Genomic DNA, 27,307 nt, shown 5'->3' with positions numbered 1-27,307 from the left:
GCTCGAGACGGCGACACGCGGGCGGCCCGGGCCCTGCACGGTGCCTGGCCGCTCGCTCGTTGCGGGGACGAGCGGCCGCGCCTGCCTCCGGCTTCGGGGGCCGCGCTGGGTAGGTGGCTGGGGGGACCGGAAGGATGGCGAGGAAGTCGGAGCGGGTTTCCTGAGCTGAGAGATTACTTCCGTCCGGGCGCCGGCCTCTCTCTGGAGCCGGCTCGCCTGGGCTCGGAGGTGTTGCGCGGGGCTCGGGGCGCCTGGCCACCGCAGAGCCCGGCGGGCTCGGGGGCCGCTGCGGACGCGCTCGGCCAGGTCGCGGGTGCTAACTGGGGGTCCTTGCAGGCGGGATCGAGAGCCTTTCGGAGAGCCTAAGCCATGGTGGCCAAACAGCGGATCCGGATGGCTAACGAGAAGCACAGCAAAAACATCACCCAGAGGGGAAACGTAGCCAAAACCCTGGTGAGGAGGGGCGGCGCCGGCCGGGCGGACGGACAGAACCAGCGGGCGGGTGGGTAGGCGGGCGCGGCCTCCAGGCTCCCGGAGGGAAGGGGGTGCTCCGCGCTGGGCCGGGGCACCGAGTCGCCCCCCTTCGTGGGCGGAGTGGGCCCTGGTTGGCCGCGGCCCCTCTGGGAGTGGCTACCCCGGCTACCTTGGAGGATGGAGGCTCTTCCCAGGACAATTAGACCAACGTCCTTCAGAAAAACAAAAAGTCACACCCCTAAGAGACAGTCAGCCAACTGTGCATACACAGGGCCCAGAACCTGGTGGGTGTTAGAACGGTTGTTGAATGAATGAAGGAGTAAATGGGGCCATTTATCATCCCCCTCTCCAGACTCCGCCCCTGGCTTTACACACACCATGGTGAGGTTTTCTTCCCAGCCTCTTTGTACAGGGGTGTGTGTGTGTGTGTGTGTGTGTGTGTGTGTGTTGAAAGAGTGAGGAGTAAGGAGTGAGATTCTGACCCACATTTCCCTCTGTACACCTTTTCCGTTTTCCAATGAGGTCTCCCTTCAACATTGGGCGAAAGTTTAAGTACAGCATTGCTCATGTCTACCCACTGAAATCAGGCTCGCGTTAACAGTCTAGCTGTAGAGACCAGCTTGTGTTCTGTGTCCCCAGCTTAAAGCTCTGAAGGTGGAGTTAAACCTGTGACATACGAACAGGGATTTCTTTTTGTAAAGGACATTGTCTTCAACAGAAAATGCCAGCCCTGTGACTTTGAGCATTGAGGGAGGCCTGAGTCTGTTGAGTTGCTGAGAGGAGCTGGTCTCTAAATCTATGAGCAAGGGCACCTGGAATCGATTATTCCGAACAGTTAACTAGAAGTCCAGCCCAAGCTTGAGGTTTGGCTAAAAAAGCTGGCAGATTCGAGGAGACAATTCCTTTTAGCCAAAGAAATTATACTGGCTTGATTAACTGAGTAAAGAACTGCATCTGCAGTCACTACACTGAGGTTTTTGCAAAGCTGTGTTATAGCAGAGAAACTTTGGGTTTAAACTTTACTTAAGAGTTTTATGTACAGTTCTAAGTAAGTATGAATCCTTAAAAGTCCTTCATTTGGGAATAGATCATTTAGCTGTGCTTAGGGCAGCAAAATGCCAATGTACCATAGAATTGGAACAATTTTTTATCTTGACTTACACTTCCCCTATTTTTTGTCAGAAAAAATTGCTGCCTGTATTGATTCTGAACAATATTTAATTGATATTAAAGATGCAGGATTTATATTCCTAAGAGATCAATTCTTCTTTCTGAAAGTATCAAACCTACGTGGTGACACAGTGAAAATATGTGGGTCTCTCTAATATACTGAGGAACCTAAATGCAGTTGTTAACTGACCTCAGTTGACAAGTTAATTTGTGTGCAAAAGTAACAAGTGAGTAATAGCTAACTTGCTTGTGCCCATTAGCTGTGTAGACTCATTGTCTATACTTTTAGCTTTTCACAGACTATGAGGCAATGTTTTGGTTCTGAAACAAAAGTTATTGACCCCAAAATGGGAGAAGAAAGCAAAACAGTTGAGAAAATGTTGTATAAAAATAATAGTCATCTGCAGTTCATCTCAACTCAAATTTCAGACCTAAATTTAAATTATACTTAATGTATAGGATGAGTGTATTTAATAGGATCTGATATAACATAGGGTGATCCCTCCAAAAGTCACTGGCTTTGTGACCTTGAGCATTGAGGCAGGCCTGAGTCTGTTGAGTTGAGGGGTTTTAAATGGCCCACCTAAATTTGTAATGAAAGTTTTCCCAACCAAGCCACAATACATGCTCGTTGTCAGTTGGTTGAAGGAGCTTTTGGTTAGCTTTATTTCCGGTGGATCCAGAGCCAGAAAGAAAAAATGAAATTCCCTTTCAAAAAGAAACTATAAATTCTAAATCTCATTTTCCCAATTACTAACCAAATATGATTATACTTCAATAGAACTAACTTGGAAAAGACAATTTACCCAGGATGAAATTCAGTCAATGGGAAAGTATTTACAGATTTCAACTGAAAATTCAGACTACTTGTTCTGAAATCAATTTCTCCTTTAATGACTCAGTAGTTCATTATTAGCTAACAGCTTTGAAGTTAATAGTTTTCTTCCAGGTAACACATTAAGGATAAAGAAATGGAATAATAATTTGTGATCATAAAGTAGCAAGTCCTCTTACAATAAAAAAAGAAATTTACTGAGTTCCTCAGCTGGTATCTTATCACAGGGAAAGCCATCTCCTGACATTTTTGGAGCCCCAGGTTTTAAGTGAACCTTGTCATTTGCAGAATTGCTCTTGTTTGTCTTTACCCTTTCAAGTAACAGAGTCAGGTTTATATGAATTTTCCCAGTGGGCATTGCATTGCACCACGCCTCCCACAAAAGTAACCCAAGGCTCTCAAAAAGAAATGTATCCTACTTGGGTGTCTAAGGCAGTAAGATTGCAAGTGCAAGGTCATCCTGGGCAATTCAGGAAAAGCAGAGACAGAGACACAGTGATAGCTGGGTATGTAGCTCAGTGGTAGAGGGCTTCTGGGTTCAATCCCTAGTACAGGAAATTTTTTTTTTTTTTTGGTGGAACTGGGTATTGAACTCAGGCCCTTGCGCTTGCCAGGGAAGCACTTATTCCACTGAGCCATCTCCCCAGCCCCAGGAAATTTTAAAAAAAGAAAATGTTGATATTATGGTCAGCCAAATATTTGTGAGCTCTGAAAGTCCACTAGAAAATCTCACTAGAAAAATATAAAAAAATTATATCTCTTTTTGATATCTCTTTATATCAAAAAGTTTTTATGTTGTTTGCTCCAAATTCTACCTGCTAGTAATTTGGTTTTTTTTCTACTGAAAAATGTAGGACTCCTTTTAGAAGCTGTACTAGGGTAAAGATTCGTTTATGGGCTCCTGAATTCAGTTGTTGGCTTGCTGAAGATAGTGCTAGAATGAATTTTTTATGCAGCATGAGTGGTGTGATGACAACAGAATTGATTTCTGGACAACTCTGATAAACTGTTAGAAAAGTTGTGGAAGAGGATGGGGAAGGGTAAATGTCATACTCTTTGGGAGAACTTTATTTAATATCTATTATTTACATAGTCTGAGTTGGACCTTGTTGCAATTATTGGAGACTGATTTTGCCCTCCTCTGGTCAAGAGCAGCAATCTGCTCTACCGCTCAGTGCCTGCGACTTGCCAGCACGTAAATGGTGATGGATGGGAGCTTGTCAAGGACAGGGAAGTGCATGGCTTACTCCTTAGTCAAAGTACTGGCCCTGGACATTTGATGCCCCTCTAGTAAGAGAAATGCAACCCTAGCACCAATTAGGAAGTATTAATTTTTTTGCCAGCCCAGCCCACCCTGAGGGCAGGGCTGGCATGGTATGTGGTAGCGGGATTGAATCACAGTCTCCTGTGCCTGCCTAAGCTTGCCTAAGCAGGTGCTTTAGACTGCTGAGCTGTCTTGCTGACCCTAGGAAGTATTAATTAAAAGATAATAATAACTTACCTAGACCCAGACTTTACTTGACCTAAGAAGTTGTATTTAATGAAATTTGTATTCTTATTCACTCTCAAATGAGAAGTTAAGTTTGAATTTTGTGCCAGTCTTTTTTATACATTGCTATCTAAAAAAGAAGCAATGGTGGGCCCGAGAATCTAGTGGAGAGATCACACTGAACACATTTTTACAGGAGTAAATATAGAGCAATAAACTGTAATAAATGCTGTGAAGAAAAGTTACATGGCCATACAAATTACAAATGAATTTATCAGAGATTTTTAAAAAAAAACCAACAACAAAAAAGGAAGGGCTGGCGAGATAGCTCAATGGACTAAACCCCTGCTTAGGCAAGCACAGGGACTGGGGTTCAATCCCTGGCAACACATGCCACAATGGCCCCGCCCCCTGGCACACTGAGCTAGTGACTAAATCCAGGTGTGGTGACACATGCCTATAATCCCAGCAACTGGGAGGCTTAGAAAACAGGAGGCTCAGTGGGCGTCTGAGCTGCATAGTGAGACCCTGCACAAAATACAAAAAAAAAAAAAAAAAAGAAAGAAAAGAAAAGCTGTCTAGGAATGTAACAGGTAAGCTGAAAACTAATAAACTGTTACCTAATATAGCAAAGCCCTGAGGTCAGTCCCCAGTGCTACCAAAAAACAAACATAGGGGGCCTGCCCCTTAGCTCAGTTCTTTAAGTGGCTGCTTCAACAAAGCAGTCAGGCTCAGGTTGCTGTGGTTCGATCCCCACAACACAAGACAGCCAGTCATGCCTTGAAGGCATTCGGAGCAAAAAAAAAAAAACATTGCTTTTAAGATGAAAATCTACGTTTTTATCTATATGAACTTAATTTCATTTTTTATAATAATGAAAATTAAAAGACAATTACATTTTTGTTGAAACTTTACTAAAAGTTGTTCAACATTTCAGAAAATAGCCTCCCCAGTAAAAGTACTGCTCTTTTTTTTAATTCATGTGATCAACTCCCTTTTAGCTCATATTTTATTTGTTTAATATATTTTAAAATGTCAGTCCATCTAATGGAAACGTGAAATTGGATTTTATGATTCCTGTTACAAGGAAGCATCTGCTTGTATAGGACATTGTTCTGTGAGTGACACGGTGTGAAGTGTGTGTAAGAGACAGAGAGAGAGAGCTCTTTCACTGATGCTGACTGCAACCTCTCTTTTGCTACTGAAGAAGTAAATTCTTTCCATTTTCTTCCTCCTTTATTTATTCTGCTTTTCCTGATGCCTCTCCAGGAAATATGTTGTTCCGCTCATTGAGTGGCTTTGAAAGACCACCCACACATTGACCTACAAGTGCTTTGGAGGGCTGTACTTGTTACCTCACAGCTCTTGGTTAGGAGAGAGCCTGAGGCCCAAGGGGCTACCTTCCTGCCTGTGTAGTGTGGCCTTTCTGCCTGCCAGGGTGTGCATACACCTCTCAAAAGCACAGGCTGCTTTGAAGTCTAGGCCTTCACTGCAAAATACTGCCTCCCTCACATGCAGTCACAGTTGCAAGGTGCTTCTTTTGTCCCAAGAGGTCTACTGCACTGACTTGACAAATTATTGATACACAGATGGAGCTGAGAAAATACGCTCTCTGATCCTGCATGGAGCACACAGAGGTGGGAATGACAGGTGACTTTAGCAATGAAAAATGCCCACGCTCTGTAATGAACCGAATTCCAGCTCTTTCTCAGGTTAACAAATTTTGAACCTGAGTTGCTCAGCTACAAAGAGGAAATAAGGATAATGCTTGCCTTGCGTGTGTTGTGCGTGCTGGAGATAACAGGTGTAGACTGCCCAGGAGTGGTGGCTTGGAGTGTGCTTTCAGCAGATGGAAGCAAATATCACCAATACCATTTTGTCTCCAAAATTACTATATTAGTGTATATAGATGTACACTTCATATACCCAAGAATATTCAAGACCACAAAGTTCATTGAGTTTCAAGGTATTTAAAAAGTTGTTGATTACTTTTCTCAAGCTTATATGAGTCCTCTATAATCCACTTTATGCATCTGCATTTGTCCACTAAGAATTGAGACCAAGCCTGTCTTGTTCATAGTAGCACCCAGCCCAATGCCCAGTAATAAGTGTTGCTTTTTCTCTTTGCTTTTAGAGGCCACAAGAAGAAAAATACCCTGTAGGACCATGGCTGTTGGCACTATTTGTTTTTGTTGTCTGTGGTTCAGGTATAGTATTTCACTGAACTTAATCTACCATTCTTTCTACTGTCCTTCAAAATCCATGTTTTATTTATAAAGTAAATAAAAAAATATACCAGCCTGGGATTCAAGTTAATCACTAAATTAAGCTTTAATTTAAGTAGGCTTTTATTTAGTTTCTATTTCAAATATGAATCAGATAGAATTGATATTCTATTAAATCATAATCATAAAATGATTACACTGAGCAGTGGAATTGATGATATATACTACAGAATCCAAGTAAGGCATTCAATGTAGATGTGACCTTACAAAAAAATTTATGCCTGGCATGGTGGTACATGCCTGTAATCCCAACCCTTGAGAGGCTGTGGCAAGAGGATCACAGCGAGTTCAATGCAAGCCTGGGCTACAGTGAGTTCAAGGCCAGCCTGAGCCACATAGTGAAATCCTGTCTTAAAAAAAACAAAAACATTAGAAGGGAAAGTGGAGCACTTGTTTGCTCAAGATAAATCCACATTCCAAAGGGAGGGAGAGGCTTTATGCTTACAATAGAGTTGTGCAGAGTTCCTTTGTAAAACTGAGTCTCTGACCTGAACCTTGAGGTATGGGTTACCTGATATTATAAGGTACCAACTGCAGAGAGTTGCAGTTATACACACGAAAATACGTCTACACACATTCACAGGGGAGATGAACAAAAGCATCATATGGTCATTTCTATTAAAATGCTTGTTAGTGGGAACCCTGATGTGACTTCTGGCCCTCATGCTTGAGTCTCTGTCACACTGTGCTAGTAAGTGGAGGCTTCTTCTAAGTGTGAGAATCTCTAAGGGATCCACTATCCTCTCACTGTTACTGAAGGCAGGGAAGGTAAGAAGTTCACGTATTCCTGCACAGGCTCAGGCGTCCCATCAAGACATTTTTCTGCCCCAGTGATAAGACAAGCCCACTACTAATGAAGAATCAGTTTCTTTTTCTTTAAGACATCATTTTTCCAAGGAAACAAAAGCTCTTAAGAAGAAAGAGAAACCTGAAGTATTCAGCATTATTGTTGTTTGTGATTCAAAGGTTTGAAAGAGGATCTGTTGTTCCAAGAGGAGATACCATCCACTCAGAGATATAAAGATCCGCCCAAGCAAATCTTTTGCACTCTATAGTAATTCTGTAATCACTATTTTTAACAGATGTTTATCCAATCTCTGACTACTTCTAGAAATGGGATGCTTGCTTCTCTATAAAAGCCCATTCCACTTCTGTGTAGCCCTGATTCCATGGAGAACATCTTTCCTGTTTTGAACTGTACCATAGTGTCTTCTCACTAGCTCCTGCTTGGATTCCTAGAACAACACAAAATGGAACCATTCTCCTCTCAATTTCTTGAATATTCAATTATATTTTAAAGTTTCCTGTCTGGTAGTTCCTTCTGCAAACTGAACCTCTTTGGTCTCAACATTGCCTCCGTAGGTGGAGTTTCTAGACCCCTCTCATGAATATATTCAATGACTTAAACTGTAGCACTGGCAGGAAGATGGCCTGCACAAGGGGGTCTGGAAGTGCTATGACTTCCACAGAGGCAGTGGGATTGTCACCACCCTAGATTTCACCGTTCTACTTCGGCTAATATGACCCAGGCCTGAAGTTACTTTTTAATTGTCCTGCTTCTTAAGATGGCCTTCATCAGTTAGTCAGATCTGCCCTGGCTCTTCTTTACATAAAATTCCTACAAGTCTTAAAGATGCATCTGTGTGGCCCTAACCCCAAGGCCTCTTCTGTCTCCATCACACAGTGATCTATTTTACTCATGGCTCTACCAGCATTTGAAATTATTTCATTATCTTCTTATTATTCATTTCTCCCCTATGTATGCTCAGGGGAGGCAGTGTTTATTTTTCACTAAATCTGTAGATCCTAACACAGTGTGTGTCACATAATGAGTGCTCAGGCTGAATGGATAAAGGATGAATTGGGGGATGGGTGCATAAAATCATATATTCCCTACTCTATAGAGAGCTAGTTAATTGTTTTAAGACCTAATATAAAGCTTCATGACTGTTCCTGTTAAAACTTTATAATTAGTTATCAGTTTTCTTCCCAGTGTCCATAAAGTTTGAAAATATAGACAAACATACATAATAAATAACTTACTGATGTTACATTATAAAATATAGTCAGTGAGATAATGTTAAATCATGATATACTCAATATATTATCCATCTTTGGCAGTGCGTAGTGCAAAGTATTGGACAGGACTGCAGGGACTATGGTTCCTTAATGCGGCATTCCATCAGTACCTACATATTCATCTGTTGCCTCTGACCATCTGTTTCTGGCTTTTTCACCCAGAAACAAAACAAACCAACCTGTTCCTTTAGGATGCTATGGGAAAATCAAGAACATCAACCCATATTAAAAAAAAAAAAAGTTATCTCTGTTTTTAGGATTTATGACAAGTCTGCAGATAGATCTTGACCCTTGAGCTTTTTACCTAATTGCCCTTGTCTATGACCTTTGTAGTCTTTTAAGTATGTTATAATTCCAAGTCACTGGTGAAAAGTACAGTGTTAAGAGAATTGCATGGAACACAGTGAAACAGCCTTCTTCACATTTCACCTTGAACCTGTAAGTGACTCAGGCCCTATGTCTTGAAGCTTCCTTGTGCTGCTGGTGGCTGTGCTGGGCTATGGAAATGCAAGCCTTTCAGAAGCTTGCAGGTCCTCAGGGTGCAAGACACAAGCTGTGTGAGGTGCTGCCCAGGAGGAACACTGCTGTGCCCTTAGAGTGCACAGAGCCCTTGGCCTGCATGGATGAGGGACTTCCCATCGCCCAGGGGCCAAAGAGAAAGCTTTCCTAGAGGCGGTACTGTTGGATCTGAGCCTTGAAACAGCCAGCCAGACCAACAGTGCCACAGTTGAGTTGGCCAGAGGAAACACCATGTAGGAGAAGCAGAGAGACTGCCAATGGGGTGCTGGGTGCAGAAATGTATGACGCCCAATTATAGGAATACCCTAGGATCATGCACCCCAATTACCTAGGGTCTAATAGAGGCAGAGCCTATTTTTGTTTCTTTTTTGGATTCACAGTGCAGTGGTCCCTCACTTATGGTGGAGGTTACATTCCAGACACCCCCGCAATAAGTAAAAGTCAGCGAAGTAGCATCGTTATATGTATTTTAGTATTTATATACATTTTGGGGCTTTAAAAGCCCTTCCCACACTTTTAAAACACTTCTAATGTTCTTAACCATTCTCTAAACTCATAAACCTATATAATTTTAACAACGTATATATACTGTACAGTACGGCAGAATCCTGTGATACTGCGAAAACTGTGATAAATAATTTAGATTAATATTGTTTGAAAACCTGCAAAACAGTTGAATCCATGAAAGTCAAACCATGAAATAGTGAGGGATTACTGTACATAGTTTTTTATGTACCTTTCCATCAGTCACCTTTTTAAGTAGCCTGTATGACCAAAAAAAAAAAAAAGTACAGACTTTGGGTTTGACTTCTTTTTCTGAAATCCATGCTAGTTCTCAGAATCTATCTTTTCCTTTGCAAAAGACCTCTCTAAATTATAGGCAGCCTCCAGTTGTGCCAGGCTTATTGGTCCAACTAGCAGAAACCATATGTTTTCTTCTTGGGTAAATTTTGACATTTTCCAGAGGTAGTTTTCTAGAATTCTCCCTATCTGTACTAGTACCCGAGGAATGTGGTATATTGGCTCCGTTGTCTTTCTTTAGGCTTATCCAGAACTTCTGTAGTGCCTGGAGATTGGTGACTAAAATGACAACCCACTTATTGTACCACACCTGCTCCCTGGATGTCCAGTGTTTTATTTTTATTTTTTAGAGGCAGACCTCTAACCTGGACTCTCTGCACGCCCGGCAGGTGCTCTGTTACTGAGATTCACAGATTTGCTACTGCTTATGTGTTTTGATGCTTCTTTAAATCATGCTAGTTAGGAAACCACTTTGCTTTTGCAGAGAAGCGAGGCATAAAAAGCAGTTGAGTCACTTTATTTTTACTCTCCTCTCTTAACATGCTACCAAGATCCCTAAGTGATGGGCCTCATCCCTTTTCAAATCTTAAATATAAGCCACCACCACTTCTTTTTTTCTTTTTTTAACCAACTGCAGTTTTGGGGTGGTTTTTTTTTTTTCAAATCTTGGCTCAAGTTGGCCACTGTTCTCACAGAAATGTGTCACTCTTCTCAGCTTGTCCTTGGTACTGTGCCCTTCCTTCTATCTTTGTACACATCCTTTTCTAAACAGAACATGTCATGAAAAACACAATAGCTCCTTTAGATCTATCCCTGTTGCCACCTCTCTGGGATTAGTCACGATTCATTTCATTTTACAGGGCCTCTTCTCTTCTTGAGTTTCTCCCTTTCTTTAGGGTCACAGGCAGGCCACAAGCTCCTACCTATCTTTTCTCTACATTTCAAAGAATGAGACTTCCCCAACTCTCTCCCATATTGGTTCCTGCGCTTCAGGTAATGAGCCTTCACTGTAAGTGCTAGGATACTGGAAGTTCACGTCACTGTGAACTCTATAATCCTAAGTAGGAATGGCCCCCTCCCTCCACGCCTCCCCAGCCATCTGGAGAATGCATGGAGCCCTGTTCTTCCCTCCCATGAAATGCACTGCAGCTTCTTGAAGGATGTCTGTGTCTCTACAGGCAGATACACACACACACACACACACACACACACACACCATCTCTTTCCATTTGCTCATTTTCCTCTGAGCAGGATCTACCACATGCCAGACTTAAGCTCCATTTTGCCAAATTCCAGTGACACCTTGGATGTCCTGTTGCCTTCTTTGAACTCACGTGGTTAGTTACACTTACTCTGTGTTTTCATATACACTTAGATAAAAGGCAAAATCTTACCCTATGAATGAAGATGTTGATTTGACTGTCTCAAAAGTCTTACTGCTTTCATCACCTTATTCTAGTAATCTACTTTGCTCATTGACGACTGCTTGAGTAAAGTGTTCTTTTCAGAAATAGTACCAGTCTAGGTAGGGTAAATATTCAAGTCAGGTGAGTACCAAGAAATGTACATTTTACCTGTTTTTTCTAACTATATTCTGGGAAAGAGCTGGGGCTGATAAAAGTTGGCATTTAAATATAAATATATGCCCACTTATTGGTTACTCTTAATCCACTTTATATAGAAAAACAGATGAACCTGTAAGAAGGCTCCAGGCCCCCTATTTTGGAGTGTCACATGTGACTGCCCTATCTCGACCCCTGCTTTTCGTCTTCTTTCTTGTGGCCTTCACTGTTCCCTGCAGATGCCTTTCATACCAGTACTGCTGATAAGAGCACAAGGTTATGGAAGGGAAGGCAGCAGAAGTGGGAGAACAGTGAGAGACAGAGTCCAGGCACCCATCAGCCTCGATGCAAACACCCACCCAGAAAATGCCATCCCCTGCCTGAGAAATCAGATGAAAGGAAAAGGCCTCCTGTGGCTTCCCCAAGCACCAGCCTGAGTCTACCCATTCTTGCTTAAATGTTTGATTGTAACCTCTAATAATTACCTACCAGAAGAGAGAGTTTGGGGAGATTATCTAAATTTACCCTCTTCCAAGTAAGTGAACTACTTTACGTGATTGCCAGCGAGCTCTTAGCCAAGGGATTCCTCTGAAGACTGACCCTAATGGGATACAAGGCTTCAAAGGGCAAGATAGTTTAGAACCTGCCAGAGGTTCAAAACCTGGATTTGCTGTTGTCAGCTAAATAACCTTGAACAAGTTGTTTACTCTATCAGTATTGATTTTCTTGTCAAGGAAGTGAAATTTGTGAAGTCCTTCAAAGACCACACAGGCCCTGAATCTGGGAATCTAAGTCCTGACCGCAGCAATCGCAGAACTCCCAGCCATAGATACATCAATTCTGTCCTCTCAGCCCTCACATAGAATGGTGGCTCACAGGACTGGCACTCATGCCATGGGATGCTTAGACTTGCCTTTATTTGTACTTCCTTCTCCCAGTCTGTCCATTTAATTGAGAACCCCATGGGTCTTGATCTGTCCGGCCAGGTGTAGGCCTGCCACTTCATTGCAGGGGCAGGTGAGAGCAGCTCTGTGACAGTGCTTTTTCCCCAGGTCATAAAGCACCAGTGTCTTCCCCACGTAGAGAAAGCAGCACCAGCATAAAGACCAAAATCAGAGAATACCAGTTTGTTTCAAGTTGAACAGCAAAAATAAAATGTGACTTGCATTTCCTTAAAGCAACCCTAACACTTCCTGTTCTGCATAGAACTTTTGGGAGGGACAAAACAGTAGGAACGGTGTTCTTTTGAGAGATGGCATTGTGCAACCAGGACATCTCAAGTCAAGGCCTTGTCTTTTTTAGCACCCAGCTTTATTTATATTAATATTATGTAGATTGTTTGAAAACTAAAACTATTTTTCAAATGCTAGCTCTTAGCCTGGGATTTTGTTTTACTTGAGCCTGTTGAACTGGCTAGATTTGTCTCTACTTGATTTCCCAGGATCTAGATCTACAATGAAATCCAAGATTTTTTAAGTGCCCCCTAAGGAGACTTTGCCCTCTTTTGCTTCTCTTTTTGTGAAAGCATTATTTTCCTCTGAGTGTAATAGTGCATGCTTATAATCCCAGCTATTCAGGAGCAAGAGGATTGCAAGTTCAGGGCCAACTTGGGCAATTTAGTGAGATCCTGTCTTGAAATAACTTACAAAGAGGTAGCTCAGTGGTAGAGTATTCCTGGGTTTGATTCCCAGTATGAAGGGGAGAAAGCCTTAGGTTCCATTTCTGCAGACAGTAGGGCCTCTTTGCAGACAAGCAGTGCACCCTGACTCTCTTCTAGGTTTCAAGAGCTACTCCTTTGGAAAGCAGCTTGATAACTCCTAAAGAGAGCTTGCTCTTATCTTGAGACTCAGAGACAAGCATGACATGAAACGTTTGTCTGAGACTGCTCCCCACAAAGATACCGTCGCATAGATACGCCAACTGCTATCTTTCCAAGACACTTGCAAACTTCATATGCTTCCTTCCCCAAAACCATTAATGAACCTCATCACTGCTATTTGTGCCTAGACTCCTGAGTTTTTTCTCCCCTTCTGTCCTCAGTTGTAAAAGCCTGTGGAGAAGGATTCTTGTCATACCAAGACTCATTGTTTGCCATGAACACAATGTGCTCTTCAGATCCCACCCTCAGCTTTTCTCGCCCTCACCTAGATACTTTCAGTCTTCAGTGCTTTTGAATTTCTTCTTTGACCAGAAAGCCCCCCGGACCTGATGCAAGTGGGACTATTCAGATAATCTCCTTGTGTATTGTCAGCTCCTGCCCGCTGTGATACTGTGCTTCAGGGAGCAGCAGTCAGAGATGCTGCCTTTGTGGTGGGGCAGTTCCACTGGGATCAAGGGAGCCGACCTTTGGTTCTCCAAGGAATCTTCATAAACACTGGCCAGGTCTCGGTTCCTCTGTGGGCTGTTTCTCCCTCACATACAGTATTCCTAATTTCAGTTTTATTTCAGCTCCTTGACCAACCCCGAATTTTTTTTTTTTTTTTTTCCTGTACTGAGGATCGAACTCAGGACTTTGCATTGCGAGGCAGGCACTTATGCTGCTGAACTATACCCCAGCACCTAAAATTCACTTAATTTGAGAATATGAGAATTTTAGTAGCTCCAGAAGCCTGGGTATTCTCGATACTAATAGGCTTCCCCAGTAAAGCAGAGCCACTAAGAAGGATAGAGTTAACCAGTGACTTATTTTCTTCATAATTTTCTATATTACAAAGTTCCAATGAGTGTACATTACTTTTAAGTGAGAACAAGTGCTTTTAAGAATAAAAAGCCTAGATAAGTAGGGTTTTTTTCCAGTTTTTTCTCCTTTTTAAAACTGAAGACCTCTTCAAATCTTAGAAACAAATGAAAGAGCAGCTGCTGTGGTTGAAGTGGAGTGTGCTTAGGTTTCTATGTATCTGTTAGTGTGCTTCGTGTTTATGCATCTAAATGTGTTTATGTGTGTTTGTGTAGGCTTCTGTGTTTGTACATATATGATTGTATATGTAGACTTCTGTGTGTGTGTGTGTGTGTGTGCATGTCTATGTGTGTAAGGCATATCTCTGTGTTGCTGGAGAGTCAGACTTTCTCATCTTTGAAAGGCAGCACCTACCTGGGCCCTCTTTGTCTTTCAGAAAGGAAAGGAAGTCTGTCCTCTTATCTCTGCAAAGCTAAGGCCTTGCTGCAAGCCTTTCTGGGTTGCCTGGCACCTCCTGACCTGCCCCACCATTTTGAGGAAGGGATGTTCCTTTTATCTGTAAATTAGCAGAGTTTGTGCTCCTGTACTCTCTGGGGACTGTGAGAGAAGGGGTGCGAGCGGGGAGAGGGATATCACATCACAGCAGGTCTATTTTTTTTTCTTTTTTGAAGACAGCCTTTTCAGAATAGATGTAAAGAAGTGATCCCCTGAGGTCTTGGCAGGACCTGAGCACCTCCCAAGGGCCCAGCTTCAAGCACCTGGTGATCCAAACCCCTCACTCTGTAGATGCCCTAGAAGCCTCTCTATTTCCACACTCCTTACCCTCCCTAAGACTGATTGCTTTTGATAAAGATGACCTGGAGGAGGGAGAGGGATAAGCAATGCGTATGTCAGGGACAGGTGGGAGGCCAATGAGCCACTCCCAGGTCCTCCACTCTATGTGTGGCCCTGGTGCTTTCAGCAGATCAAGGTAACCTGTCTTTGAGCTTTAAGGTTGAAAAGCTTGAATAAAACCTTTTGCAATAGCTAAGGAACTTAGTGAACTGTCTGTTGTTCCCTGAAACCTTTTAGGAACACAAGTTTGGAAGAAGGCCTATATTTAGGGGTACTTAATTGAAAATCACCAGATGAGCATAGCCACATCATAGGCCAGAGTTAACATGCTTTCTAAAAGCACCAAAGCCAAGGCTAGACTCTGCATCTTGACATTGTTCATGTTCCTTTTACCTACTCTAAGCTTCGGTTCTTCTGTTCTTGGGAGGGTGATGCTGCTTAACCTTAACTAGGTTAAGTTTCCTCATGATTATTAATCCTGAGGGTCCCCTAGACAGTCCTCGTGGAGTTATGGTAATGGTTTTATAATTGTTGACTCTGTGATTCTGTGTATGGCCCTTCCTCACAGTGCCTTCCCACCTGGCCACCGCCTCAGCAAGGTTCTCACAAGATTCTGAATGTTTATGAGGAAGGAAATGTAACATTTCCATCTTATGAGTGTGGCTTTAGGTTGTGATGGCGAGAAAGCTTGTACTGAGGAGCATAGCGCTGAGGTTTTGAAGCCTCTGCCTGTTCCCGTATCAGCACTACCTAGACTGACAGATTCGGGGTTTGTATCAGAGCAGCAGAGGCATCACCTCTGTAGGGACAGCCGGAACCTCTTCTCTACTTCTAGAAAGAGCTCTTTGTAAACTAGCCTCCAAAGAAGAGGAAGATCCATTCATACTTTCTGACTATCATTTCTTGGGGACTTCCTTATTATTATTCCAGGATATTTTCTCTTCTAGTCACACAGTCCCTACACAGAGGCTGTTACACTCATTTTTCCAGACCTTAAAACTGAAGCTTATGGAGAAAAACCGTCAACATCCCATAGTTAAAAAGTGAGAGCTGAAATCCAAAGCTAACTTTTTGAGACTAAATCCCATCTGCTTTCTATTACTCCACATTCCCCCTCGCTCTTATTTTCCTCAAAGTACTATTTTCCACTGACTTTAGGCCTCTAGCATATGACTGTGTATTGAAAAGAGTGCCTGTTAAACATTTCCTATTGTCCTCTGCCAGAATAGTATTTTCCAGAAGTTCCAGGTATATGGCCATCGTGAGCCTGCCTGCTCCCAGATGGGAAGAGTTTAGCTCCAGATACAGGCTGTTCCTTGATCAGGCTGTCGTTGTCTCTACTCTTTTCATTCTTTTCTGGACACTTATTCCTGGAGAGACATGAATTTGCCATGTTTGCAGGTTGACCATATAAACACTGGCCTTTTCAGGAGACTACCAGAATATTTTGGAAGTTTGACTCTTGGAATTGCCCTCTGACACCAGCAAGTGGGGTACTTAAGGACATAAACCACTCTGAAGGAAAGACAGAGGTTACTCATCTGCTTCGGAGTCCCTTCTTCTGGATCTGAGATGGACAATCTAAAGGAGATTCCTCGTCAACCACCAGCTCCCTCAAGTTGACCTGTAGCCTCCTGTCATGTGCTGCCTTCTGCCCTGTGCAGGAACAACTGATATTGTGTAGGGTCTCTCCCTGGAAAGAATGTTTCTGCTATTCTAATGGGGGTAGAAGGCATTGCATTCTGTGCTAATAATATCTGCATTTTAATGGCACCTTTCTGCCCTCAATTCTGGCATCTCTGTTATTCCCTCTTCTTTGTCGCTGGAGAAGCTACCAAGGAATACTACCAGAAAACTGTGCCTTGCCTCTAACTTTCTTTGTGCTGCTCTCTCAGTGAGCTTGGTGCTCTGCTTTTGCCATGTCCTGTCTCCTAACATTTCTGCTTGAGCCTCAAGGGCCCTTTCTTTTTCACTTTCATCCTTTTCATTTTTTCTGAGTCAAAAAATAAAGTTTGATTTCCAAGGTTATCTTATCTTTCTTAAGACTAATTCTCCGGCCTGTCATAGTCTTTCAATTTCTTTGATCTCTCTTATCATCAACTGTTTTCAATAAACATGGTTGTATGAAGCCTCCTATTGTCTGGATGGGTCCCAACTTCTGACAGTTTCCTGTGATCTACTTGTCATCAACCCTGTGTCTTCCTGTCATGGTCAGTCCATGGGGTAAGAGTGGGTTGGGACAACACAGCCTTTTAGGAGTCATGTCATGATCTGACTTCTTTGAGGACTGAGCTCCTGAGACATGTGGATCTAAAATCTCTTTGGGTTTACACAATAGAATTTGAGGTTTTATAAATGTGTTTTCCTCTATACTCCTTGCAATTACTCACTTCCCCCATTTACTAGATGGTTAGAAGATCTGCTTTGTGCCATACATGGTCCTTTGTATCCTGGACCTTATGGTCCAGTAGAAAGAAAGGTGAATTAGTCAAGCAATTATGCTAAACTATGTAAAATTTCATTACAGGTTTGAAAGAGCCATATAACATAGAGAGTAAAGTGTGATCTCCAGAACAGCAGCCTCATCAACCTTTCTGAACTTGTTAGAAGCACAAATAGTCTCTCACTCCAGGCCCACTAAATTAGAAATTTAGGGGTGTAGGACCCAGCATCTGTTTAACATGTTCCCAAGAGACTAGGACACATACCTGTGTTTAAGAAATCCTACTCCAAGGCCTCAAGAAGAAAGGAAGTATTTCAGACAGAAAGAATGGCATGTGTTAAAGCCTTATAGCCAAACCAGGGAGTTCTGAAACCACGTACCCAAAAAGGAAAAGAGCAGGATGAGATACATCTGTGGGGAGCCATCCTTTGTAAGTGAGGTGGGTGCCATTGAAAACTGGGCAGTAGAAAACTCCATGCTTCAAACTCACAATGACACCATGCTACTTGCTGTTATGTAAAGGGTGAGTCTAACTCCATTATGGAGAAATGACCAAAGAGCAGGTTGACCAGTTAGAAATCATTGCAGTGGTCAAAGGAAAGATGATGGTAATTTGGACTAAGGTGGTCTTCAGAGGACTGGTCATAGAAGCACATAATCTCACAATTCTTAGTTAAAAGCCATGGGCTTTAGTTGTCAGTTGCAAGTGTCAGGGATGACTCTAGTGTTTCAAGTTTCCATGAAAGATGAAGGATAATGACACCAACTTTGGCAGTGAAAGAGATCATGAGAAGAACCTGTGGAGGTTGGGGTGTTTTTTTTCCACCTAAGTGGAGATAAAAACTAGATAGTAGAAATTGTATGTCTAGGCTTTGAAAAGTCACAGCTGGAGATACACATTTGTGAGTCAGCAGCTGATTAGACAGTGACACCAATAGTGAGCCAAGATGAATCAGCATGGGAGAAAGAAGGCAAAGCAGACAAGAAAGCTAGTGATGCTCATGGAGGATCATCAAGTTCAGTGATCAGATGGAGGAAAATGACCCATAAAACAAGCTTAAAGTGCCAAAGAGGTGGAGGACCTCTTGGGAGCATGAGGCTGTGGCCTCAGAAGCTATGGGCAGAGAAAGTTTCCAGGACAGCATTTAGTGTTGGAGGGGAGGGAATTAGGTGAGAGGATGCTAAAGAATACCTACAGCACGAGTAACACACAGGTCATTCATGACTTTAGTAAACTGTGTTTCAGTGGAGCAAAGAGGCAGAAGCTGGAATGTGAGAGACACAAGTGGAAATAGAAGGTAAGAAGGAGTAAGTAGAGACAGCGCTGTAGAACTGGTTGGGATGTGTCTTATTGTCTGGTGCACATAATAGCACCATGTATTATGTACTCAGTTGATACTTAGTAAATAAAAGTTAACCCTCTTTTTTAAAAAAAGAAATGGTTGTAGGGTGGAGAGAGCACCAACTGACAGAATGTGGAATCATGCAGATTTGTCAGGGTTGGGAATAGGTGATTCTGGAATCCTGAGGACCTGGTTAAAAGGAGGAGGTTGAGGAAAGTAATAGAGCTGTAATCCTGAATGCAGAGGCACAGGCACAGAGGTGTGTCAATTCTGGTAGCTCCTGTTCTTGGCCTACTCTGACCTCTGTGCACCTGCCTGGGGGTGCCCTCTGGCCTGGAATGCCAGCTGCCCCTCCCTGTCCTGGCTTTTTCCCTCCCTCCTGCTTCGTCTGCTCTCAGCTTCTCTCCTGCAGCCTGCTTGGTTCTTTTCCTCATTTTGTTCCCCCCGCTCCCCCATCAAGTTATTAACTCCTCAAGGTCCAGACTTGCTACATCCTTTGGCTCTTTGAACTCACTCTTGGCTCCTTTCCTTCACACCACCTCAGCAAGTTAGCATTTGCAAGATTATTCCACAGGCATACAGAATTAAAATTAATATCATTGGTATAAAGTGTGGAAGAGCTCATTGCTACAACTGAGAAGGGCATAATAAACATGCCTGTCTCTCCATTATCTCCTCCCCCACCCTCTCTCCTTGGTGCTTGGGATTGAATGCTGAGCCTTGCATGTGCTAGCAAGGGTCCTGTCCATGCTCCAGGTCTTGTTGTTACATTTTATTTTGAGACAGGGTCTCGTTGGGTCACCCAGGTTGGCCTTGAACTTGTGATCCTGAGCATCCCGAGTAGCTGGCATTACAGGCACATAAAGCAAACAGCTTCTCCATGTCTTTAGATATAAATTTAAAATAGACTTTATTCAAAGTAATTTCTCTGAGAGGGTTTGGTTTTAAAGGGCTACCTTTAGACATTAGATTTCTGTATGTTAATTTATGGAGTCAATTAGGATTAAGAATGATCTTTAATGTCTACAACAGACTCAAAGAAACCTACTGTCACTCTGAGACATGCAAATTGTATGTAAGATTCTTCACATTTGCAGCAGTTTCTTAAAGATAATTGAGTGGCTTTATCATTCCTTAGAACTCTAAAACCATCAATTACCTTAATGTGGTACATGGACTAAGACCAGACAGTGTCCAATTCATGGACCCACATCCCACAGTCTTATCTAAGAATAAGACTGAGAGAGATGTAACACTTTTGTCCATCTGTCACGGTCAGATCTTTTACATGGAACATCATATTTATGCTTCAGAATCCTCAGAAGTACTTAGTTGAAGATACTTGTTTTACAGATAAAAAAAAAATTGAGGCTCACAATTTTGGCAGGTAATACAAAGGCTGATCTTTCTGCTTACATATGGTGGAGCAGTAGCCATGTCATTGTTGTAACTGTAACACAGGTGGATATCTTTAAATCAAAAATCTGAAATTAAGGGGCTGGGGAGATGGCTTAGGGGAATAAGTGCTTCTCTCAAGTGCAAGGGCCTGAGTTCAATCCCCAGTTCTGCTAAAAAAAAAAAAAGCAATTCTGAAAAATCTGAAATTAGAAATGTTCCCAAATCCAAAACTTTTGAGTGCCGCAAGTGGACAATTTCACACTTGACCTCATATTATGAGTGGATCAAGTCAAAATGCAGGCGCTCTAAAAATACTGCATGGAATTACATTCAGGCTCGGTGTTTAAGCTGTTTATGAAACAAATGAATTCCATGATTAGACCTGACTTCTATATATGCAAGCATTTAGGAATACAAAAAAAAAAAAAAAATTCTGAAATTTGAAGCACTCCTGGTCCCAAGCACCTCACATAAGAGATCTCTAATAACAGCAGTAGCTGTAACCATGCACTGAGTCTCTAGGTGGGGAAGGGTTTCATGTATGTCATACTACTATATCCTTGTGCCAGTCCTGCAAGGACCATCATTCCCATTTTAAAGTAGAGGGAAAAACCTGCAAAGAGGTTATTTGTCCGATCACACAGCTACTTAGTAGTTATGATTCCACTCCATTCCATCTGACCCCAACATTCCTCTCTAAATCATCTTGCTTGTCAGAATGAAGATGATTCCCTGATCCCCAGACCAAAGTCTGAGAGAGAGATTTCTTGATGCTGCTAAATTGACAACTGGCTCCTGGCATTCCTGTTGAGCTAGAATACAAAATATTTAGTCTTTCTAGCTTATCAGTCTTGGTAGGGAGGACAAAAGCATCAGATAGTTTTATAAGTGTCTAAGTTTTAGTAGTGTATTTTCTCAACTATCTAGCAGCTTCCTCTGCCAAGACAGACACGAGTACTCAAAATTAGCCAGAAAACCTCAAACGCAGCCAGAATTAAATATCACAAGTTGTTGAATGAACTCTCACCTTCGCAAGAGTTCCTCAGCATTCACATGAAACTGATTGACTTCAGTTTTACGCATTCTCATGGTCTCTGTTTGAACTTCATCAACAGCTACAAAATCGTAGAGGATGGCCCACTCTAGGGTACAGTAACAACAGAGATGTGACCAGAGATAAGAACCAGGGTTCAAAAAAATTGACAAGAAACTGAAGTACAGCCAGCTGAAACGATTCTTGCCTCCAACACCTTGTAATCCTTCATAGCAATATCACAACAGCATGTTACCAGTAACTGTTTTACTATGATAGAGACACTGAATATTCATGATAAATTAATATTATATCAGTTGGGACCTCCAGCTGAGGAAGGTAGTGATCCTGTGAGTAGCATTTCTTTAGAAACTGGGGGGAAGCATCTCCTTCCCACATAAGCATTAGTACTTATCCTTAAAATCCAGCCATCCGAGACTGATTGCCCAGAACCCTCCATGCTGTTTTTCTTTGTATTCCTGTGGTACGGTTCCTGACACATAATACAGGCTGAACAGCCATAATCCAATACTTCAAAATCTGAAATATTCTAAAATCTGAAAGTTTTTGAGCAATGACGTGATGCCATGCATGAGTGGAAAAGCTCAGTGCAGCAAAGCGCTGACTTATGCACAAGATTATAAAAACACTGTGAAAAAATGCCTTTAGCCTGTTTATAAAGTGCATATGAAATGTAAATGAATTTCATGTTTAGATATCTCATTGTGTGTTTGCAAATATTCCAACTGCCCCCCGAAAAAAAGCCCAAATGGTCAGATAAGGAATGCTCAGGAGGTGCCAGCCCACTGACTTAGATGGAGCATGCCAAGCAGGTCCTCGGGAGTTTGGAGTCCTGTTTGCTGTGGTCACTTAGAGAAGCTACATTCCTGGATATGTTCCAGGATTACTTTATGAGACAGAGAAGAGGTGAAGACCTGGAGAGTTCAGTATTAATTCTCCTTTTACATGTGATTAAATAAGATGATACCAGCCTCTTTCCAAATAACAGTAATAATAATAAACATTCAATTACATAATAGTTTTATTTATCATCAGCTGCATCGATAATAACTACTGTTGATCACTAGGGAAGGACATAATAAAGAAGTTAGGACACATTTGAAATCCAATAGCTAGAACCAAGCTGAGAACGATCAAATCAGATCTCCCTAAGTAAGTGGGGACTCAGGATTTTCAGAACACACTCTCTCCAGCTCCAGCCTGCTGGCAAAGATTGAGCCCTGGGAGAATCAACCTTGACCTGAAGTAGAGAGGACAGACCTTCTGAGAGGTCCAGGCACCCTGAGGGTGCACGGTCAGAGGCAGCCTGAGACCGCGCTTTGGGCCTTTACTCCCAGCACCTGGCCTTGCTTCCCGCACAGAGCCAGTCATTTTACAGGTCATGGCCATTTTGAAAAGGCCAAATGGCTGACCTGTTTAATGAGTGCAGTTTCTGCACAAAAGCCCACATCCCTCTCCCCAGAGACCAGGAAGCTTCGCTGGGGGAGGGGAAACAGTTCTCTGCTCTGTGTCTCAGAGATTTCTAGCTTAAACTTATGGCAGAATTAGCAGGAGTTATCTATAAATCCCTGAAGTATCTATCAGCAGGCAGATCCAGGCAGCCTTTCGACAGAAGCTCACCAATCCCTTGTTAACTCAACTCCTTGTTAGGAAATACCTAATCAGCCGTGAGCCAGCATGCCAGGGGCATGGGGTCAGCAGAAGCGGGAGCTGTGGCGTGGGTCTCCAGCTGCTTGCTGTCCGGCGTCTGAGTTCTGTTTTGCTTTCCACTTTCAGCTATCTTTCAGATCATTCAGAGCATAAGGATGGGGATGTGAGAAAGCCCAGACATCTGACTCTGTGCCCTCCCACTAGAGGGTGGAAGACCACACAGGCCTTTGGCAGGTACCTGTGGGAAACAAACAAGTCACACAGAAGAGAAAGGAGGGCCCCCCTATTGTTGCTGATCACTTCACCAAGGAAGTCAGATCAGATCTCCTTGTCACAGGACATCTCAGTGCATCCGTGTCCCCGAGCAGAAAGGACATTCTGCTTTCCTGGTGACCGGATCGTTAGCCCAGCAGGTCATCTGCAGCAGCAGTCTACCTGGTTCCCTCCCTGAGTTTCACTAATGTGTGCATGTGGCCCCTGAAAGACCACCGGTTTTCTGTCTACTGATAAAATCTCTCCTCTGTCAGAAATTGGTTTTACAAATAAATGTATTCATTCAAGCTTATGCCATGTGTGAGTTACGAGGGAAGAAAGTAGCAGAACAGTCCAAAGCAGATGGGGACTGGTAGGAGAATTTCATTACGTAATGGGAAAAGGAAAAAAGAATCCTCTCATCGGGATCCAGAGATCTATCCAGCAGGTCAGACTTTGTCTGAATGAATCTCTGGAAAGGTTCAATGATCTTGAGTTTCCACACATTTGACTCACCTTTTTCTTTGTTGAAATATATTTTTGTCTTGCTAGGTGTTTGGGAGTTTTTTGGGGTTTTGTTTTGTTTTGTCCAAAAAAGGTAATGTAGAGTATGTTAAGGTCTGATTACCTGTTATCCCTCCTGTGGTCTGCCTCAGGGGATACACAGAGCAGATGTCTTAGGCCTCCCAGTGAAAGCCATTACTTCAGGGCCCAGTGGCAGACTCTGAAGCCTGGAGTGGCCTGGTGGCCAGCAAGTGGGGGGTAGGAGCAGGCTCACTGGTGCCCCCTCTCCCTGGCCAGCCTTCCCACGGTCTCTCACATTGTGATGTCACCAAATGAGGTTCCTGGGACAGTCACAGGGACCTGAGGCAGGAGTATAGTCCCATGCAGTGTTAAGTATGCCTTTATTTTTTGAATTCCATCTTTTTATTGGCCATTGTTTTTCATTCCTTCACATCATGAAAGCTGTACAAAGGGAAGTGGCAGGAACAAGGGGTTTTGTTACAAGTGGCACACTTTGAGTTAGGGGCTATTTTAATCACTGGTCTTTCACCCTGGACCAGGGATGGAGAACCTTTTAGAGCTTTCAGTGATAACAGTCTGCTGAGGCACATGTGCCATAGGCCCTTTAGTAATGTTCTTTAAGACTTCCTTTTTTCCTACCCTCTGAATTCCCCTCCAAAATCATTCTTCTCCCTTCTCACTTCCTTCCTTTCCCTCTGAAGCTGAGAGCAGGACACCTCTTACACCAGTGGCCCCAGGAAGAGTCTGTCAGCCCTGTGCCCAGGGCCCAGGCCCAGCTGCCTGCCTTAGGCTGAAGGGAAAAGGCCACTTTCCTCCAGAGGACTGAGACTGCCCCCTCCCACACCCTTCCTGATCCTGTTATTGCCTGTCCTTGACTTGTACACAGGCATTTCTCTTCTTTCTTAATGCCATCAAAAGCACACCCGCCTCTCCACCACAGAAGGCCATAGGGGCTGCAGTGCTGCCCTCCACACACACACACACCTTGCTGCACAGAATTTCTCTTTCCCTAATTTGCACTTTACCACAACAGCAATACTCAAGAGGGTGATAGCCCCATTTCAAGGAAAGGGAAACTGAACCACATCTGGAATCAGCTCCAGAAAAACCCAGGTTGATCCCCAGGTGATAGTTGTGTTATGCTTTGTCCCCAGGCTATGCACTCATTCACAAATGGGTTTTCTCCTTGTTTTGAGGTAGCCACCTGGAAGTACTTCTATAGTGCATCATTTTGTTCCTCCCCTAGCTTCTCCATCAGTCCTCTGCAGTGAGGGCTGCAATAGGTCAATGAGGGGCATCACCAGTGGGTGCTGTACAGCACACAGACGTCTTCTCATGACACACACTGAGAAACGCTGTGTTCCAGTGCACAACGTGCCCACAGAAGCAGGTTCTACAGAACAACACCCAGCCTCACCACACAGTCCACTTCAGCATTTTGCTTCTAGTCTGTTTTTTTAAAAAATTCTAGGGCTAGGGAGATAGCTCAGTAGAATAAGCGCTTGCCTGGCAAGCACAGGGTCCTGAGTTCAATCCACAGTACCCCAAAATAAAAAAATTTAAAAAAATTCTAGTTGTATCCTTGACCATTGATTCCATAACCCATACATAGGCTTCAATCCAGTTTGAGAAACAACGATTTTCAAGGAAAATTCAAGCACTTAGTAGAAGGGGGATAAGTAGGAAAGTCTGAGCCCCGCCTTGTCCTGATGAGAACCTGAAGCAGCATCGTCAGCCAGCTCACATACCTGGCGCATAATGTAAGACTTTTACGATTTCAGGTGTGTTGGATGATCTTGAAGAAAGTAGGTGGAAGGAGGTGGGTGAACCTGTGGACCTGGCGCCACCTTGAAGCCACTGAAACACCGTGACATGAAACTGTGCTCAGAGGAAAACCCAAAATGAGACCACTGCAGTATTATGATCTTCCTGAGACCATAAGCTTCATATAACCTCCTCAGATTGATGGAACAGTGCTCATTCAAGTATTAATCAACACAGATTAGGCAGTGCTTCAGTAATAAGGAGAAAAATTCAATGACCACACACAATAACATTTACTCGTGTTATCACATAAGTGACACAAGCTGGCACAGACTTGCCTCCAAGGAGTAGTTCAGTAACTGGGCTCTGCAGCCATCTCAGAATAAGGTTATCGCAGCATCTGAAAGAAAGTTGTAAGGTACCTTTTGCCTTGGCCCAGCAGTAGCACTTCAGTTCCACTCACCACTGTTTGTCCAAACTAGGCACATGGCCCAGCCAATTTGCAAAGAACACTGGACACGTCAGAGTGCACGTATTATTTGGTGAATTGTGTTTCCGTGGTAATCTTCCACTCCCTGTATTTTCTGCATGTGGTGTTACTGAAAAGTCAGAGTTCAGGCTTTCTAGCCAACTTCTTTTGGGGAGCGGGTACTTAATACCTCCATGCACGGTGATCTTCTAGAGCTGTGCCCTTGTTTGCAGGGCACGGACAGCAAGTGGGTGGCTTTCTGTGAGCTCCTGAAGGTGATCAAACCAGTATTCTTTTAAGCATGAAAAGGAAGATCAAGAATAATTCTGCCATGATAGCAAACTATCTCTACCAGGGCCACCCTGGACACATCAGAGCATATCATCAACCTGGCCGAGGACAGACGCAGACACTCGGCTAAGTCAAAAGTTTTGCACCTCCACAAGCTTATTGTTCACTGCATAGGGATTTTCTCCTAAGAAGAAGCTTAGAATCCAGTCTTCCCACAAGATAAGTTAGTTATAACCAGTGCTTATAGAAGAGTTCAATTCTTACAAGAGGTGCCTCTGTTAGGGGCTATAATTATGTGTCCTACAGATAGGAGACTGAGACCCAGAAGGTTGGAAAAAATTGTCGAAGGTTATGCAGCTACACTACAGAGACCCTGAGATTTAAAGCAAACAGGTCTTGGCACCTGTGCTCTTCAGCACAGCTCTGCCCTGGGAAAGGGCACAGTCTTGAAGATGGAGATTTCCTGCTGGCTGCTCCACACCTAAAATAAAGGGTGGTGCCTAGAGCTCAGCTAATACTCCTGAAGTGAAGAAATCTGTAAATGAATGGCCTTGTGTGGAGTGTACGCTGTGGTGAGGATCAAACTGAAGTAGGCAGAATAGAGTCCTAGAAATGACTTCCGATCAGAAGCCAGGCTCTGGGCTGTTTCCTATCACTTTGTTCTGTGGGCCCCAGTGCACTCATTGGCATACTGAAGATATCCTGTCCTTCCCAGGACTGAAGTAGGAAACAAATGCTTCATGTGTGCAGCATTGCTTTTTAAAAACTGTAAGATGCTATACAAATTATATAGATGTATGTGTATACACGTATATAAACATTTGTATGTAACTGCATAGTAATCATTGTTGACATTCATATAATAATATAATAATTGCCAATCAGTGTAATTTCTGTGAGACTGAAAAGATAAGAACATTGCTTTGTATTCAAGATCATTCCACAACATGCCCCAACCTCAGGTTGTGCTCTCAGCAGCGGGGAGGTGATGGGTGATTCAGCACGGTCCACCCCTTCGAGTGGACAATAACTCAAGTCCCCATGCTGCCAACAGTGCCATGGTGTTTGGTGTCATTATTGCTATTCACTGTAGTTTCTGAAGAAGTTTAGGTAAGTCTCAAAACTAACCTGAGCTGTGAAGGCTGTGCTACATCATTCCTAAAGAGAATGGAGATAGAATATGTAGCAACTCACACCACACTGAGATTCAACACAGAGGGGGCAGGAGAAGAAAACAAAAGGATGGATGGAGGAGAAAGAAAGGAAGGGAGATGAGCTACTGCAAAGTGCAGTGACTGTAGTTACAGCAGGTTTTAAATGTTCTCACCAATCACACATACATAAGTGATAGCTAAGCAAGGTGCTGCATGTGTTAGCTACTGTGATTACCATT

At 43.1% G+C, this 27,307-nt stretch overlaps 1 protein-coding gene across 3 annotated transcripts; it reads left to right on the top strand.

Moving 5' to 3' along the window:
• Serp2 (stress associated endoplasmic reticulum protein family member 2) lies at positions 1-23,168 on the top strand. 3 transcript variants are annotated; one of them, XM_023700214.1, is made up of 5 exons: positions 1-109; positions 337-453; positions 6,103-6,175; positions 19,899-19,972; positions 22,740-23,168. In XM_023700214.1, exons 2-5 carry the CDS (start codon positions 370-372, stop codon positions 22,764-22,766), a joined length of 258 nt encoding a protein of 85 aa, XP_023555982.1. In that variant the 5' UTR covers positions 1-109; positions 337-369; the 3' UTR covers positions 22,767-23,168. The 3 variants fall into 3 exon arrangements, with proteins under 3 accessions (XP_023555982.1, XP_023555983.1, XP_023555984.1); XM_023700215.1 differs by lacking the exon at positions 19,899-19,972; XM_023700216.1 differs by lacking the exon at positions 22,740-23,168 and having other exon boundaries at positions 19,865-19,949.
• The last annotated feature ends 4,139 nt before the right edge of the window (positions 23,169-27,307 follow it).

The sequence above is a fragment of the Octodon degus genome, unplaced genomic scaffold (assembly GCF_000260255.1).
Source record: "Octodon degus isolate 3935 unplaced genomic scaffold, OctDeg1.0 scaffold00122, whole genome shotgun sequence".
NCBI lineage: Eukaryota > Metazoa > Chordata > Mammalia > Rodentia > Octodontidae > Octodon > Octodon degus.
Note: the sequence above shows the minus strand (reverse complement) of the source record. Positions and strands in the feature narration are given on the sequence as shown.